The 17,475-nt window shown below is 42.0% G+C and overlaps 1 protein-coding gene across 2 annotated transcripts in view; it reads left to right on the top strand.

Moving 5' to 3' along the window:
* The first annotated feature begins 8,679 nt into the window (after nt 1-8,679).
* LOC132900981 (uncharacterized) overlaps nt 8,680-17,475 on the top strand; it is a 42,334-nt gene continuing 33,538 nt past the window's right edge. For both annotated transcript variants that reach the window (XM_060943392.1, XM_060943391.1), the window contains exons 1-2: nt 8,680-8,748; nt 15,488-15,603. In XM_060943392.1, coding sequence (XP_060799375.1) covers nt 8,727-8,748; nt 15,488-15,603 — 138 coding nt within the window. In that variant the 5' untranslated portion in view covers nt 8,680-8,726. The remainder of the gene's footprint in view (nt 8,749-15,487; nt 15,604-17,475) is intronic.

Genomic DNA, 17,475 nt, shown 5'->3' with positions numbered 1-17,475 from the left:
ATGTTAGCTAGCTAGCTAAGCATAGAACATGCTTTGATGTCAGTAAACAATACAGAGGTCAAGCTAAATCTACAGTATGTAGCTACAAAAGTATTCATGCCACAGTGATTGCTCATACCCCTTCATTTAGCAGACGTTTATTAGCTTCAGTAATATCCCATCCCATCTGATTATCTGTCACTGCTTATCCTGTGCAGGGTTGCAGGCAAGCTGGAGCCTATCCCAGCTGACTATGGGTGAGAGGCGGGGTACACCCTGGACAAGTCACCAGATCATCGCAGGGTTGACACATACAGACATGCAACCATTCACACCTACAGTCAATTTAGAGCCACCAATTAACCTAACCTGCATGTCTTTGGACTGTGGGGGAAACCAGAGCACGCATAAGAAACCCACACAGACACGGGGAGAACATACAAACTCCGCACAGAAAGGCCCCCGTCAGTCACTAGGCTCAAACCCAGAACCTTCTTGCTGTGAGGCAACAGTACACCACCGTGCCACCTGAAACACAATATGTTAAAACCCAGCCTTTATGGTGCCTGCCTTCAAGACATGTTGTTGTGTTTTGTGTTTTTTTTATGACCTCAACCTGACTTCCTCTGGAGTCTCACAGAAAACATCAGAACAAAGAAAGATTTTATTCATGAAATGGCCACCTAATCAATTTTAACAAACTTTTTCAACTACCTTTGCATTTTAAGACACTGGGCTCAAACCCAGAACCTTCTTGCTGTGAGGCGACAGTGCTAACCACTACACCACCGTGCCACCCCACTTCAGTAAAATATATATATATATATATATAAAACCCTTTAGAATTTTCTATATTTCTGCATAAATATGACCTAAAACATCATCAGATTTTCACACAAGTCCTAAAAGTAGATAAAGAGAACCCAGTTAAACAAATGAGTCAAAATTATTATACAACCCCGATTCCAAAAATGTTGGGACAAAGTACAAATTGTAAATAAAAACAGAATGCAATAATTTACAAATCTCAAAAACTGATATTGTATTCACAATAGAACCTAGACAACATATCAAATGTCGAAAGTGAGACATTTTGAAATTTCATGCTAAATATTGCCTCATTTGAAATTTCATGACAGCAACACATCTCAAAAAAGTTGGGACAGGGGCAATAAGAGGCTAGAAAAGTTAAAGGTACAAAAAAGGAACAGCTGGAGGACCAAATTGCAACTCATTAGGTCAATTGGCAATAGGTCATTAACAAGACTGGGTATAAAAAGAGCATCTTGGAGTGGCAGCGGCTCTCAGAAGTAAAGGCGGGAAGAGGATCACCAATCCCCCTAATTCTGCACCGACAAATAGTGGAGCAATATCAGAAAGGAGTTCGACAGTGTAAAATTGCAAAGAGTTTGAACATATCATCTACAGTGCATAATATCATCAAAAGACTCAGAGAATCTGGAAGAATCTCTGTGCGTAAGGGTCAAGCCCGGAAAACCATACTGGGTGCCCGTGATCTTCGGGCCCTTAGACGGCACTGCATCACATACAGGCATGCTTCTGTATTGGAAATCACAAAATGGGCTCAGAAATATTTCCAGAGAACATTATCTGTGAACACAATTCACTGTGCCATCTGCTGTCACCAGCTAAAACTCTATAGTTCAAAGAAGAAGCCGTATCTAAACATGATCCAGAAGCGCAGACGTCTTCTCTGGGCCAAGGCTCATTTAAAATGGACTGTGGCAAAGTGGAAAACTGTTCTGTGGTCAGACGAATCAAAATTTGAAGTTCTTTATGGAAATCAGGGACGCCGTGTCATTCGGACTAATGAGGAGAAGGATGACCCAAGTTGTTATCAGCGCTCAGTTCAGAAGCCTGCATCTCTGATGGTATGGGGTTGCATTAGTGCATGTGGCATGGGCAGCTTGCACATCTGGAAAGACATCATCAATGCTGAAAGGTATATCCAGATTCTAGAGCAACATATGCTCCCATCCAGATGACGTCTCTTTCAGGGAAGACCTTGCATTTTCCAACATGACAATGCCAAACCACATACTGCATCAATTACAGTATCATGGCTGCATAGAAGAAGGGTCCGGGTACTGAACTGCCCAGCCTGCAGTCCAGATCTTTCACCCATAGAAAACATTTGGCGCATCATAAAACGGAAGCTATGACAAAAAAAGACCTAAGACAGTTGAGCAACTAGAATCCTACATTAGACAAGAATGGGTTAACATTCCTATCCCTAAACTTGAGCAACTTGTCTCCTCAGTCCCCAGACGTTTACAGACTGTTGTAAAGAGAAAAGGGGATGTCTCACAGTGGTAAACATGGCCTTGTCCCAACTTTTTTGAGATGTGTTGTTGTCATGAAATTTAAAATCACCTAATTTTTCTCTTTAAATAATACATTTTCTCAGTTTAAACATTTGATATGTCATCTATGTTCTATTCTGAATAAAATATGGAATTTTGAAATTTCCACATCATTGCATTCCGTTTTTATTTACAATTTGTACTTTGTCCCAACTTTTTTGGAATTAGGGTTGTACTTGGTCATTTATTTATTGAGGAAAATGATCCAAGATTACATATCTGGGAGCGGCAAACGTATGTGAACCTTTGCTTTCAGTATCTGGTGTGACCCCTTTGTGCAGCAATAACTGCAACTAAACATTTCCGGTAACTGTTGATCAGTCCTGCACACTGGTTTGGAGGAATTTTAGCCCATTCCTTCATACAGAACTGCTTCAACTCTGGGATGTTGGTGGGTTTCCTCACATGAACTGCTCGCTTCAGGTCCTTCCACAACATTTCGATTGGATTAAGGTCAGGACTTTGACTTGGCCATTCCAAAACATTAACTTTATTCTTCTTTAACCATTCTTTGGTAGAATGACTTGTGTGCTTAGGGTCATTGTCTTGCTTCATGACCCACCTTCTCTTGAGATTCAGTTCATGGACAGATATCCTGACATTTTCTTTGAAAATTTGCTGGTATAATTCAGAATTCATTGTTCCATCAATGATGGCAAGCCGTCCTGGACAAGATGCAGCAAAACCAGCCCAAACCATGATACTATCACCACCATGTTTCACAGATGGGATAAGGTTCTTATGCTGGAATGCAGTGTTTTCCTTTCTCCAAACATAACGCTTCTCATTTAAACCAAAAAGTTCTATTTTGGTCTCATCCATTGCCATATCCCTAACTTTATTGCCATATGTGTTCTCTAAGATTGGATTCCTAAATCAAAACAATGTCATGAAACATTACGGTAATCACCGGCCAATCAGGTTGCACTTTCCTCATGAATATTCATGAGTTCTCCCCAGCCACCCTGCAAAACAGAAATCTGTGTGCAGGTGTGTGTCATTGAAAAGGTTGTGCCTTGTGCATGCGCATAGGATTGGGGGTTATTTCAAAACCACAAGAATACATACAGGCATCCTTGAAAATTCTCTGAATGGAAGGCTTGGTCCTTGGTAGAATTCCAAGGATCCTACACATAGGAACAGTCAGATCATTGGAAACCGTGGATGTGGCATCCTTGAAACAGAGCCTTTAAAGGATCCTTCTTTGACACTGAGAAACACCGACTAATTATGGGTGGAACGTAAAAAGGCTGAGTGTGATTAACTCTGTGACACATGTGACAGGGTCATGTGATTGGACGAGACTGAAGTTTATTACCGTAAGCCTCTGAGGCTATGTTCAGGCTGTCAGTCCAAATCCTATTGGAATCCGATTAAATGTAGCAAGTCCAAATAGCTGAAAATTACAAGACCCAATTTATACAAATCTTTCAGACCACATCACTCTTCATTGTTAAAGGCCTTTTCACAAAACAGTAGACGCAGTGATCATTTGCGAATACAAAAATCAGATGAGAGTGTCTGATCAAGCAAATCATCACAAAATGGCAGCAGCTGCTAATGCCCAATCACAAAACTCGAGGGGTAACAGTACAGATACCAGGCAGAGTTGGGACAAAAACTCTATATTGGAGGCAGCCATGGTCTGTAGGTTAGTGAAGCAGCCTTGGGCCCAAAGCGGTGACGGTTCAATTCCTGGAGCTGGCAGGAAAAATGTGAGGGGAGTTGAGTGAATGAACAGCACTTTCCCCTTCCTTTGTATCATGGCTGAAGTGCAAGTACTTTGAGCAAGGTACCTAACCCCCAACTGCTCCCTGGGTGCTGTAGCACTAGCTGCTCACTGCTCTGGGTATGTGTGTGTGTGCTCATTGCTCACTTGTGTGCATATGTGTGTTCACTGCTTCAGGCGGGTTAAATGCAGAGGAGGAATTTCACTGTGCTTGAGTGTACGTGTGACAAATAAAGACTTCTTCTTCTTCATTCCTTGATGAGCCTCACAAAGCACTACTGCTGTCTGAAGAGAGACGGGATTCTGTGGCTAACAGCCAGAATATACTGTAAGTTAACACCATCATATACAACCCCGATTGCAAAAAAGTTGGGACAAAGTACAAATTGTCAATAAAAACGGAATACAATGATGTGGAAGTTTCAAAATTCCATATTTTATTCAGAATAGAACATAGATGACATATCAAATGTTTAAACTGAGAAAATGTATCATTTAAAGAGAAAAATTAGGTGATTTTAAATTTCATGACAACAACACATCTCAAAAAAGTTGGGACAAGGCCATGTTTACCACTGTGAGACATCCCCTTTTCTCTTTACAACAGTCTGTAAATGTCTGGGGACTGAGGAGACAAGTTGCTCAAGTTTAGGAATGTTAACCCATTCTTGCCTAATGTAGGATTCTAGGTGCTCAACTGTCTTAGGTCTTTTTTGTCGTATCTTCCGTTTTATGATGCGCCAAATGTTTTCTACGGGTGAAAGATCTGGACTGCAGGCTGGCCAGTTCAGTACCCGGACCCTTCTTCTACGCAGCCATGATGCTGTAATTGATGCAGTATGTGGTTTGGCATTGTCATGTTGGAAAATGCAAGGTCTTCCCTGAAAGAGACGTCGTCTGGATGGGAGCATATGTTGCTCTAGAACCTGGATATACCTTTCAGCATTGATGGTGTCTTTCCAGATGTGTAAGCTGCCCATGCCACACCCACTAATGCAACCCCATACCATCAGAGATGCAGGCTTCTGAACTGAGCGCTGATAACTTGGGTCATCCTTCTCCTCTTTAGTCCGAATGACACGGTGTCCCTGATTTCCATTAAGAACTTCAAATTTTGATTCGTCTGACCACAGAACAGTTTTCCACTTTGCCACAGTTCATTTAAATGAGCCTTGGGAGAAGACGTCTGCGCTTCTGGATCATGTTTAGATACGGCTTCTTCTTTGAACTATAGAGTTTTAGCTGGCAACGGCGGATGGCACAGTGAATTGTGTTCACAGATAATGTTCTCTGGAAATATTCCTGAGCCAATTTTGTGATTTCCAATACAGAAGCATGCCTGTATGTGATGCAGTGCCGTCTAAGGGCCCGAAGATCACGGGCACCCAGTATGGTTTTCCGGCCTTGACCCTTACGCACAGAGATTCTTCCAGATTCTCTGAATCTTTTGATGATATTATGCACTGTAGATGATGATATGTTCAAACTCTTTGCAATTTTACACTGTCGAATTCCTTTTTGATATTGCTCCACTATTTGTCAGCGCAGAATTAGGGGGATTGGTGATCCTCTTCCCATCTTTACTTCTGAGAGCTGCTGCCACTCCAAGATGCTCTTTTTATACCCAGTCATGTTAATGACCTATTGCCAATTGACCTAATGAGTTGCAATTTGGGTGGTGTTTACATTAGACTGTATCCGTCTTGTTTTCTTTTGCGGATGCACTGTCCGTTCACATTAAAACGCCGGGAAACGACTCCACAGGCGGAACAACTTGAATCCGCCAGGGCCCACGCATTCAACCCAGTTCGTATCTGATCCGGTGCTGTGTAAACATTGAGATATGAGGAAACGCTGTGCTGAGCTCTAGCTGACGTCGTCATTGGACAACGTCACTGTGACATCTACCTTCCTGATTCGCTGGCGTTGTTCATGCCACATTGGTCATGTGACGCGACTGCTGAAATACGGCGCGGACTTCACTTCCTGCTATTGTTTCCGCCTTGTATCACCTTTTTGTTTTTCATTAAAGAGTATAAAAGGATGAATATAATGCTTTGCTTTGTCATTCTTAATGTTGTTCATGGTAAGATGCAAATACTGCCCATTGTGTAGTTATGATTGTCTTTAGGCTTGCCATCCTTCCACTTGCAAGTGGTGAGTGACTTGCGCATGCCTGATATGCACTGGGATCACACACACACAGCGGCTCAGTTCCAAATCACTGCTCGTGCGCTTCACTCGCGCGCTCTGTGAGCTGCGCAGGGCCGGAGTGCGCACCCTCCAGAGGGCACTCGCTGTTCAGGGCGGAGTGATTTGGAGCGCAGCCGCTGAGGAGGAAGCGCTGAGCCGCACTGACACATTTCAACTTACGTGCCGTCTAATTAGTCATGTGATTAGCGTATCCGTGTATTGGTGTTGCTGTGTGCACGCGAATCGTGTATTGGCATTGCTGTGTGCACGCTAATCGTGTATTGGCGTTGCTGTGTGCACGCTAATCGTTTTAAAAACGTTAATCTGATGATCCGCTGATACGGTCTAATGTAAACACCACCTTGGTCCTCCAGCTGTTCCTTTCTTGTACCTTTAACTTTTCCAGCCTCTTATTGCCCCTGTCCCAACTTTTTGGAGATGTGTTGCTGTCATGAAATTTCAAATGAGCCAATATTTGGCATGAAATTTCAAAATGTCTCACTTTCAACATTTGATATGTTGTCTATGTTCTATTGTGAATACAATATCAGTTTTTGAGATTTGTAAATTATTGCATTCTGTTTTTATTTACAATTTATACTCTGTCCCAACTGTTTTGGAATCGGGGTTGTAGGACTTTTTGGAATCGGGGTTGTAGGACAATGTTCCATTTCTTCCCACATCTGCTGTAAGGCTCATCCGCGTACGGTATATCTATAGAATTTCTACCTCCATATTATCGATTCCTCAAACCTTTCCAGCCTGGAGATGGAAAGTTTATAATTACCATCCCTTTGAGTAAATGTCAATTTTAGATGTTGTGCTGAGACATGTAGGGCAATCACAGAACTGGAATGCCAGAGCTGGATCAGGCATGCCCGGAGATTTTTCCTGTATTGCATTGCCAGGGAAGATATTACACTATTTGCAATGTTGATGAAAATATGTGACCCAGTTTGAGGGACTGGACTGATCAGGCAGAGGAAAGAAAAATGGCATACATTTGTCTTTTAATTTGTTTGTATCACATTAGAGCAGGGTGGCACGGTGGTGTAGTGGTTAGCGCTGTCGCCTCACAGCAAGAAGGTCCGGGTTCGAGCCCCATGGCGGCCGAGGGCATTTCTGTGTGGAGTTTGCATGTTCTCCCCGTGTCCGCGTGGGTTTCCTCCGGGTGCTCCGGTTTCCCCCACAGTCCAAAGACATGCAGGTTAGGTTAACTGGTGACTCTAAATTGACCGTAGGTGTGAATGTGAGTGTGAATGGTTGTCTGTGTCTATGTGTCAGTCCTGTGATGACCTGGTGATTTGTCCAGGGTGTACCCCGCCTTTCACCTGTAGTCAGCTGGGATAGGCTCCAGCTTGCCTGCAACCCCGTAGAACAGGAAAAAGCAGCTAGAGATAATGAGATGAGATTTGAGCATTTTTGGTTTGTTGTATATTTTACTATGCCTGTAAATATTCCATGAATGTTTTGACATGGTTACTGTTGAACTGCTGTGTGTTACTTTTACACTTGAGTGAGTTTTCATCAAAGTAGTGAAGATTATTGTTTTGACCAATGTGCCTTCAGGACCTGAGACAAACTGTAAGCACTGTCAAATATTTCAATGATGTTTATACAGTACGTGTGTGTGTGTGTGTGTGTGTGTGTGTGTTAGCAGATGCTGTTACATACCTTTTTCACTTCTACTGTTCATGTGAACATTTTTCATGGCTTGACCTGTTTTGTTTTCTCCCGAATCGCTGCACTAATCATGACACCACACCCTTGTTTTCATACCCTCATGTAAGGTGCATTCAGATGAAACACGAGCCCTTGCAAAGCTGTGCTCAGTTTATCCAGTATGAAATGGCTGCTCGAAAGAAATTCACTTCTTTTTTTTTTAATGACAGAGAAATGAATACCAAGTGGTAAATAAATAAATGAATAAATAAATAATAAAGTAAAATGATATGTTGAAAATAACTTCAATTCATAAATAGCAGAGATGCAACAAACAAAAAGGTGTAATTATTCTTCAAAAAGAAATACATGTACAACACTTTTCACAGGGTCGTGGCAAAACAGTAAAATCTGTTTATTTGATATTTTTAAACAGGTTTTTTTCCCTTTCCTGTTGGTGTTGTACACTGTCGTGTTTATCATTTCTTTGCTCTGTTTTTTTAGATAAATAGTACAGTAGAGGTTCATGTTTATTTTTTCACCCATAAACAATAAGGGATGCAAACTTTTGCATTTAACTGTAGTTAAAATGTGTTGCAAGTACATTTTATAGAGTTTCTGAAAGTGTAGTGTGTTATTAAGAAGGTGGAATTGGTGTGCTGGGTGTTGAAGCTCCACCCAGCTGGTGGAGTCAGAAATCAAATGTTTCTCCACTCAGTGTGTTTGTTTTAGACAATTTAGATCTGGGAGAAGGAACAAGGAGAGAGCAGAGAGAGCTGATGGAGTCTGAGCAGCTTCCAGGTAGCAACCATTTATGCTTTCATATCGACACCCTCACATTTACACGTTCACATCTACATTCTCACATCTACACCTTCATCTCGATACTCTCACGTCTACACTCTCACATCGACACCCTCACATCTACACCTTCATCTCGACACCCTCACATCGACACCCTCACATCTACACCTTCATCTCGATACTCTCACATCGACACCCTCACATCTACACCTTCATCTCGACACTCTCACATCGACACGCTCACATCTACACCTTCATCTCGACACTCTCACATCGACAACCTCACATCTACACCTTCATCTCGACACTCTCACATCAACACCCTCACATCTACACCTTCATCTTGACACTCTCACATCTACACCTTCATCTTGACACTCTCACATCTACACTCTCACATCGACACCCTCACATCTACACCTTCATCTCGACACTCTCACATCTACACCTTCATTTCGACACTCTCACGTCTACACCTTCATCTCGACACTCTCACGTCTACACCTTCATCTCGACACTCTCACGTCTACATCTTCATCTCGACACTCTCATGTCTACACCTTCATCTTGACACTCTCACATCTACACTCTCACATCGACACCCTCACGTCTACACCTTCATCTCGATACTCTCACGTCTACACCTTCATCTCGACACTCTCACATCGACACCCTCACATCTACACCTTCATCTCGACACTCTCACATCTACACCTTCATCTTGACACTCTCACATCTACACTCTCACATCGACACCCTCACATCTACACCTTCATCTCGACACTCTCAGGTCTACACCTTCATCTCGACACTCTCACGTCTACACCTTCATCTCGACACTCTCACGTCTACACTCTCACATCTACACCTTCATCTTGACATTCTCACATCTACACTCTCACATCGACACCCTCACATCTACACCTTCATCTCGATACTCTCATGTCTACACTCTCACATCGACACCCTCACATCTACACCTTCATCTCGACACTCTCACGTCTACACTCTCACGTCTACACCTTCATCTCGACACTCTCACATCTACACTCTCACATCGACACCCTCACATCTACACCTTCATCTCGATACTCTCATGTCTACACTCTCACATCGACACCCTCACATCTACACCTTCATCTCGACACTCTCACGTCTACACTCTCACATCTACACCTTCATCTTGACACTCTCACATCTACACTCTCACATCGACACCCTCACATCTACACCTTCATCTCGACACTCTCAGGTCTACACCTTCATCTCGACACTCTCACGTCTACACCTTCATCTCGACACTCTCACGTCTACACTCTCACATCTACACCTTCATCTTGACACTCTCACATCTACACTCTCACATCGACACCCTCACATCTACACCTTCATCTCGATACTCTCACGTCTACACTCTCACATCTACACCTTCATCTTGACACTCTCACATCTACACTCTCACATCGACACCCTCACATCTACACCTTCATCTCGACACTCTCACGTCTACACTCTCACATCTACACCTTCATCTTGACACTCTCACATCTACACTCTCACATCGACACCCTCACATCTACACCTTCATCTCGATACTCTCACGTCTACACCTTCATCTCGACACTCTCACATCGACACCCTCACATCTACACCTTCATCTCGACACTCTCACATCTACACCTTCATCTTGACACTCTCACATCTACACTCTCACATCGACACCCTCACGTCTACACCTTCATCTCGACACTCTCACGTCTACACCTTCATCTCAACACTCTCACGTCTACACCTTCATCTCGACACTCTCACGTCTACACCTTCATCTCGACACTCTCACGTCTACACCTTCATCTCGACACTCTCACGTCTACACCTTCATCTCGACACTCTCACGTCTACACCTTCATCTCGACACTCTCACGTCTACACCTTCATCTCGACACTCTCACGTTTACACCTTCATCTCGACACTCTCACATCTATACTCTCACATCGACACCCTCACGTCTACACCTTCATCTCGACACTCTCACGTCTACACCTTCATCTCGACACTCTCACGTTTACACCTTCATCTTGACACTCTCACATCTACACTCTCACATCGACACCCTCACGTCTACACCTTCATCTCGACACTCTCACGTCTACACCTTCATCTCGACACTCTCACGTCTACACCTTCATCTCGACACTCTCACGTCTACACCTTCATCTCGACACTCTCACGTCTACACCTTCATCTCGACACTCTCACGTCTACACCTTCATCTCGACACTCTCTCGTCTACACCTTCATCTCGACACTCTCACGTCTACACCTTCATCTCGACACTCTCACGTCTACACCTTCATCTCGACACTCTCACGTCTACACCTTCATCTCGACACTCTCACGTCTACACCTTCATCTCGACACTCTCACGTCTACACCTTCATCTCGACACTCTCACGTCTACACCTTCATCTCGACACTCTCACATCTACACTCTCACATCGACACCCTCACATCTACACCTTCATCTCAATACTCTCACGTCTACACCTTCATCTCGACACTCTCGCAGACACCCTCACATCTACACCTTCATCTCGACACTCTCACATCGACACCCTCACATCTACACCTTCATCTCGACACTCTCACGTCTACACTCTCACATCTACACCTTCATCTTGACACTCTCACATGGACACCCTCACATCTACACCTTCATCTCGACACTCTCACGTCTACACTCTCACATCCACACCTTCACATGTACACCCTCACATGTACACCTTCATCTTTACACTCTCAAGTTTACACCTTCACATCTACACCTTGATGTCTACATCATTGTATATATACCTTTGCATCTACATTTTGACATCTACACCCTCACACGTACAGCTTCACATCCTCATATCCTTCCGTGTTCTGTGAAGTTTCTGATTTATAATGTATTTTTTAAGTTTTGTTTTAACTTTTGTGTTGAAATATGATAGAATAACTATTGCTATGTTGTCTGTGAGAAATTGCTATTTTAAAATTTGTTTTTAACAAAGAACCACTTTACAATTTATTACAATTTCTGATTTAAAATCAGATCGCAGAATATTTTAAATGATGGGATAGTATTATTATAGTGTGTTTTTATGTACTTGCTCTTTATGAGGCTGCTTGTCCATGTTTTCCAAATTTCTTGGTTTTAATTTAACTTTTTTAAATATAGTTTGGATTTCTTAGTGTAACAGTTAAGGTTGTTGTTTTTTTTTTTAAATGTTAAAAAGTTTATTAAATAACTGAACAATGATGCCATTTTATAAAATACTTGTTTACATCCTGGTCTGAATTTAAAAAAAAAATCAACATTTATTTTACTTTGCTCTTTCTGCAATTGTCTATAAATATTTAGAAATTATTTTACTTTTTTTTTATTTCAATTTTAGAACCTATAATTTAAGGAACTAATATAAGGCTGAGAACTCTCTCTCTCTCTCTCATTATCTGTAGCCGCTTTATCCTGTTCTACAGGGTCGCAGGCAAGCTGGAGCCTATCCCAGCTGACTATGGGCGAAAGGCGGGGTATACCCTGGACAAGTCGCCAGGTCATCACAGGGCTGACACATAGACACAGACAACCATTCACACTCACATTCACACCTACGGTCAATTTAGAGTCACCAGTTAACCTAACCTGCATGTCTTTGGACTGTGGGGGAAACCGGAGCACCCGGAGGAAACCCATGCAGACACGGGGAGAACATGCAAACTCCACACAGAAAGGCCCTCGCTGGCCACGGGGCTCGAACCCGGACCTTCTTGCTGTGAGGCGACAGCGCTAACCACTACACCACCGTGCCAATCTTTCCATAAATATTAAATAAACATCAATCCAGTATCTGTAACTGCTTATCCTGTGCAGGGTCATGGGCAAGCTGGAGCCTATCCCAGCTGACTATGGGTGAGAGGCAAGGTACACCCTGGACAAGTCACCAGATCATCACAGGGCTGACACATAGAGACAAACAACCATTCACACCTACAGTCAGTTTAGAGTCACCAATTAGCCTAACCTGCATGTCTTTGGACTGTGGGGGAAACCGGAGCACCTGGAGGAAACCCATGCGGACACGGGGAGAACATGCAAACTCCGCACAGAAAGGCCCTCACCGGCCACAGGGCTTGAACCCGGACCTTCTTGCTGTGAGGCGACAGCGCTAACCACTACACCACCGTGCCGCCAGGCTGAGAACTTTAAAAAAAAAAACATTTTGAAACTATAATTAAAATGAACTAGAACAAAATAATTAAATATGATTATTATATCATTTGCATAATCATGGAATAACAATGGATTTTTTTCTTGAAGAAATTTTTGATCTTTCAAAGAAAATGTAAAAATGTTCACTGAATAACTTTGTACAGTAATTCTTAAAAATATGTATTTACATTCTGTGAAAACTAGCAAAATTAAGTTTCACCATTTTTCTCCATCTATTATATATATAATAGCATGTGTGTGTGTGTGTTATGCAAATAGATCTCATTGAGGTTAAATCCTGTGTGTTTTCTAATCATCAGCTAACACCTTGTGTAAATATTGAACTCTGACTGTACTCCAATAACAGACACACTATGTTGGACTTTATCACAGTATTATTGTTGTTCTTATCCAAGTTACAGATCAACTGCTTTAAAGGTCCCATGGCATGGTGGTTTGTTGATGCTTTAAACGGGCTCGTGGAGGTTTCCGGATGTTATATCCGCAGCCTTTCTCGAAATGAACCCTCGGCACGTAGATATAGCCTCCTGGGAGAAAGCCCCATTTCAGCGCTTTTCCCAGTGCATCGTTTTGCTAATGAGAAGCAGGAGGTGGGGAAGGGTAGAGGGTGGGGGCGGGTCTTATCATTAATATTCATGACATGTAAACGTGTTACCTCTGATTGGCTAACAGCACTGTGACGCTACCTCCAGTGGGTCAGAACAAGCGGATGTGGGTGTCTTACTATGGCGAGAGAGAAGGAACAAACCGCGAAGGGAAAAATACCGCGCACTGACGTCATTAAGGTGCGACGCGAGGAAATAAAATAAATTCAACAAATGTTTGGGTTTTTACTGAACAAACAAACAAATAAAATGAACGAGTGACTTAAAAAAAGAATGTGGGTGTCTTTTTAAAACTGTTTTGATTGGCTATTATAACAGAGCATGCTGCATGCTTTTTGGTTTTGTAGCGCAGAGTACCTGGCTAACTGCGGGAAGCGGTTAGCTGCACAGCTAATGTAGCCATTGCAAGGCTAACGTGGCACCGATTTTAAAACATGGCAAAACATAAGCTCATAAGTTACAGTCAATTTCCAGACTAAACTCAGTTTAACAGAGCATGCTGCATGCTTTTTGGTTTTGTAGCGCAGATTACCTGGCTAACTGCAGGAAGCGGTTAGCTGCACAGCTAATGTAGCCATTGCAAGGCTAACGTGGCACTGATTTTAAAACACGGCAAAACGACAAGTTATACACTTACTTGTTCGGTGTTTGAGGCTGATGCGGCAGGGATGCTTGGCACAGACCCAGGCTTCAGTAACAGTTGATGTGCAAAACCTGCCCGGTACTGTCCCAAGTTGTGGAAACATTCATCAGGAAAATGCTTCCGACAAACATACACTGTCTTAGGCAAAACTAAGAGGTATAGATGCAGTTTTATCCCCTCTGCTATTAACACATTGAATAGCACATGAGTCCAATATTTTAAGGTTTTCCCCCTGTGATTTTTACACATATTTATATATTTATTGTTTATTTGACCTTCTTCATATCTTTGCTTGGAGCACTTGTCTGTTTGTCACGTTTGTGCTTTTGTTGTTCTTGTTTTGTTTTGTTATTGTCCGCTGTCACTGTCCAGTACTGGGCTGTTGGTATAAGTTTGCTGTGGGTCAGTATTTTGTTGTCTGTGTAAGCTTTTGCTACTTTTGCCTGCAACCAAATCTACCTTTGAGTACAAATAAAGTTACCTTACCTTACCTTACCTTAGACTCGACGGCGTATTATTGAAGTAAATAAAATTAAGCCACTGCGTCTTCAGGGGCTCTCCCGTCGGCAGTAAAAACAGACTCCTTTCTGTGTTGTCACATCCATGTACAGCGCAACTTTCATGTTTCGCTCGCTTAGGTGATGCCATGTTGTTGTGTCCTCTATGGTCTACTCACTACAACTGGGCGGGCAATCCATACAGTGGGTGGGAATCCAGAGGGGGGGCGTGGGGATCATCTCCCTTGCTGACGTCGGCAAGGGAAGAGCTTCTCAAAGCGCCGTTTTAATGCGCCATTCTCAAATATTGGGCATAGTTTGGTTTACACATTATGAAATTTCTAGCCACTTGGGTGACTTAAGAAGGTCAGAGGAACTCATTTTAACGTTAAAAAACCTCAGAAAGTGAAAATTTCATGCCATGGGACCTTTAAATAAAATGAAGTGCTCTGTTTAAAACAAGTGGAAATGATTTCTTTTCATCAATTTTCTTTTTCAGCAGCCATGACAGATGCCATTTCCATCCTTACTAATTTATCTATCAACTTCTTTATTTATTTTACGTACCAATTCAAATTTCATTTATAAACAGAAAAGCATTTATATTAATTAAGCAATGATGAAATAATCAACCTTCATGATTCGTACTTTTGAATCCTCTCATTATTCTAATTAAAGTGCTTTATTAATCAGCAGCATGTAATGTTCCTCTATTTGTAGCTGCATGGTCTCTGCATGATGAGGGAGCGGAGGTGGGCGGGGCCTGTCCTCCATTAGAGGGTGTGTCTGAAGACCTGGGAGGTAGGCCGCTGATCCCGATGACGCAACATGGAAAGGTTTGCTTTATAATTTCTGAATCTTTGTATGAGAGTTTCTAATTCTTATATATTATACATAAATCATATTTTATTAAAATCATGTTTCAAAGTTTATTTATTGAACCTAAACATTTCAAGCGGGCTAAATATAGTTCACTAAGAATGGATTTTAAAAATGTATTATTTAGCATTAACTTCATGTAGCAGAACTATCAAATTAATTAGCCTCTTTAATCATTAACAGTGAATAATTATATAATTAAACAAGCTAATTTCAGGCTAATTTTTCAGGTAAATCTAACATACATTTAATTTTTGCCCTAAAAAGAATAAGATTTGCACTGTGACTACTACTGCTACTACTAATAATAATAATAATAATGAACAAATTAATAATAATTTCTCCATGACATGTAGCAGACAAGGGCGGAATGGTGGTGTAGTGGTTAGCGCTGTCGCCTCACAGCAAGAAGGTCCGGGTTCGAGCCCCGTGGCCGGCGAGGGCCTTTCTGTGCGGAGTTTGCATGTTCTCCCCGTGTCTGCGTGGGTTTCCTCTGGGTGCTCCGGTTTCCCCCACAGTCCAAAGACATGCAGGTTAGGTTAACTGGTGACTCTAAATTGACCGTAGGTGTGAATGTGAATGGTTGTCTGTGTCTATGTGTCAGCCCTGTGATGACCTGGCGACTTGTCCAGGGTGTACCCCGCCTTTCGCCCGTAGTCAGCTGGGATAGGCTCCAGCTTGCCTGCGACCCTGTAGAACAGGATAAACTGGCTAGAGACAATGAGAAGAGATGAGAATTATTGAAAAAAATGCAGAAGCTTGCACAATGTTCCATCTGAAATGTGCTCCTTTAGTGTTGAAATGCAAATGTAGCTAACACGTAAGGAAATTATTAGAGCTACTGGTTTAGCATTGTGCAAACTACATGTCTACATTAGCACAGATAATTTTATAAGTTTGTATCAGTAGCACTATAACATAAATATAAGTGTACATAAAATTTGTAAAATGGCTGTATAAAAGCACATGGAATTTCTGAAAGTGTCAAAAGTTTTCAAAACTGATGAATATAGATTTACACTATGTTTAATAATGCAAAATGAAGTGCATGATTGATTGATTGATTGATATTTAGGCACTGCCTAAAAGTGGAGCTCCCAATGAGTGTATGAGCAAAAATATTTGCAAGGGCACAAAATCAACCTGAATAGATTAATAATATTACTGCATATGAACCATTGAATTGTGTCGTGTCATGTATTTCATGTCAATAAATTGCTGCATTGTCTTGTGACAGTAAGACCAATAATGAGAGACACATAGCAGTTATGAATACATATTTATTCTTTTCTTTGACACCATATGCCATGTGCCAGAAACAACACCACCACATTTATTATGGTGTGACTCTGCTTTTCTGCTCACCACAGTTGTAAAGAGTGATTATATGAGTTATTATATCCTTCCTGCCAGCTCCAACCAATCTGGCCATTTTCCTCTGACCTCTCTTATCAACAAGGCATCTGTTCCCCCCCACAGAACTGTCACTCACTCAATGTTTGTTTTTTGTACCATTCTGTGTAAACTCTAGAGACTGTTGTGTGTGAAAACCTCAGGAGATCAGCAGTTTCTAAAATACTCAAACCAGTTCATCTGGCTCAAACCAACATCCATGCCACAGTGAAAATCCCAGAGGTCACAATTTCTTCCCATTCTGATGTTTGAAGTGAACATTAACTGAAGCTCTTGATTTGTATCGGCATGATTTTTATGCATTGTGCTGCTGTCAAGGGATTGGCTGATTAGAAAACTGCATAAAACAGCAGGTGTATGGGTGTTTATAATAAAGTGGACAGTGAGTGTAGTTATGATCCAATATCAAACTTGAT

This window comes from Neoarius graeffei, chromosome 16 (genome assembly GCF_027579695.1).
Source record: "Neoarius graeffei isolate fNeoGra1 chromosome 16, fNeoGra1.pri, whole genome shotgun sequence".
NCBI classification, from domain to species: Eukaryota; Metazoa; Chordata; class Actinopteri; order Siluriformes; family Ariidae; genus Neoarius; species Neoarius graeffei.
The sequence above is the reverse complement of the archived record's forward strand: the minus strand, read 5'-3'. Positions and strand labels throughout refer to the sequence as shown.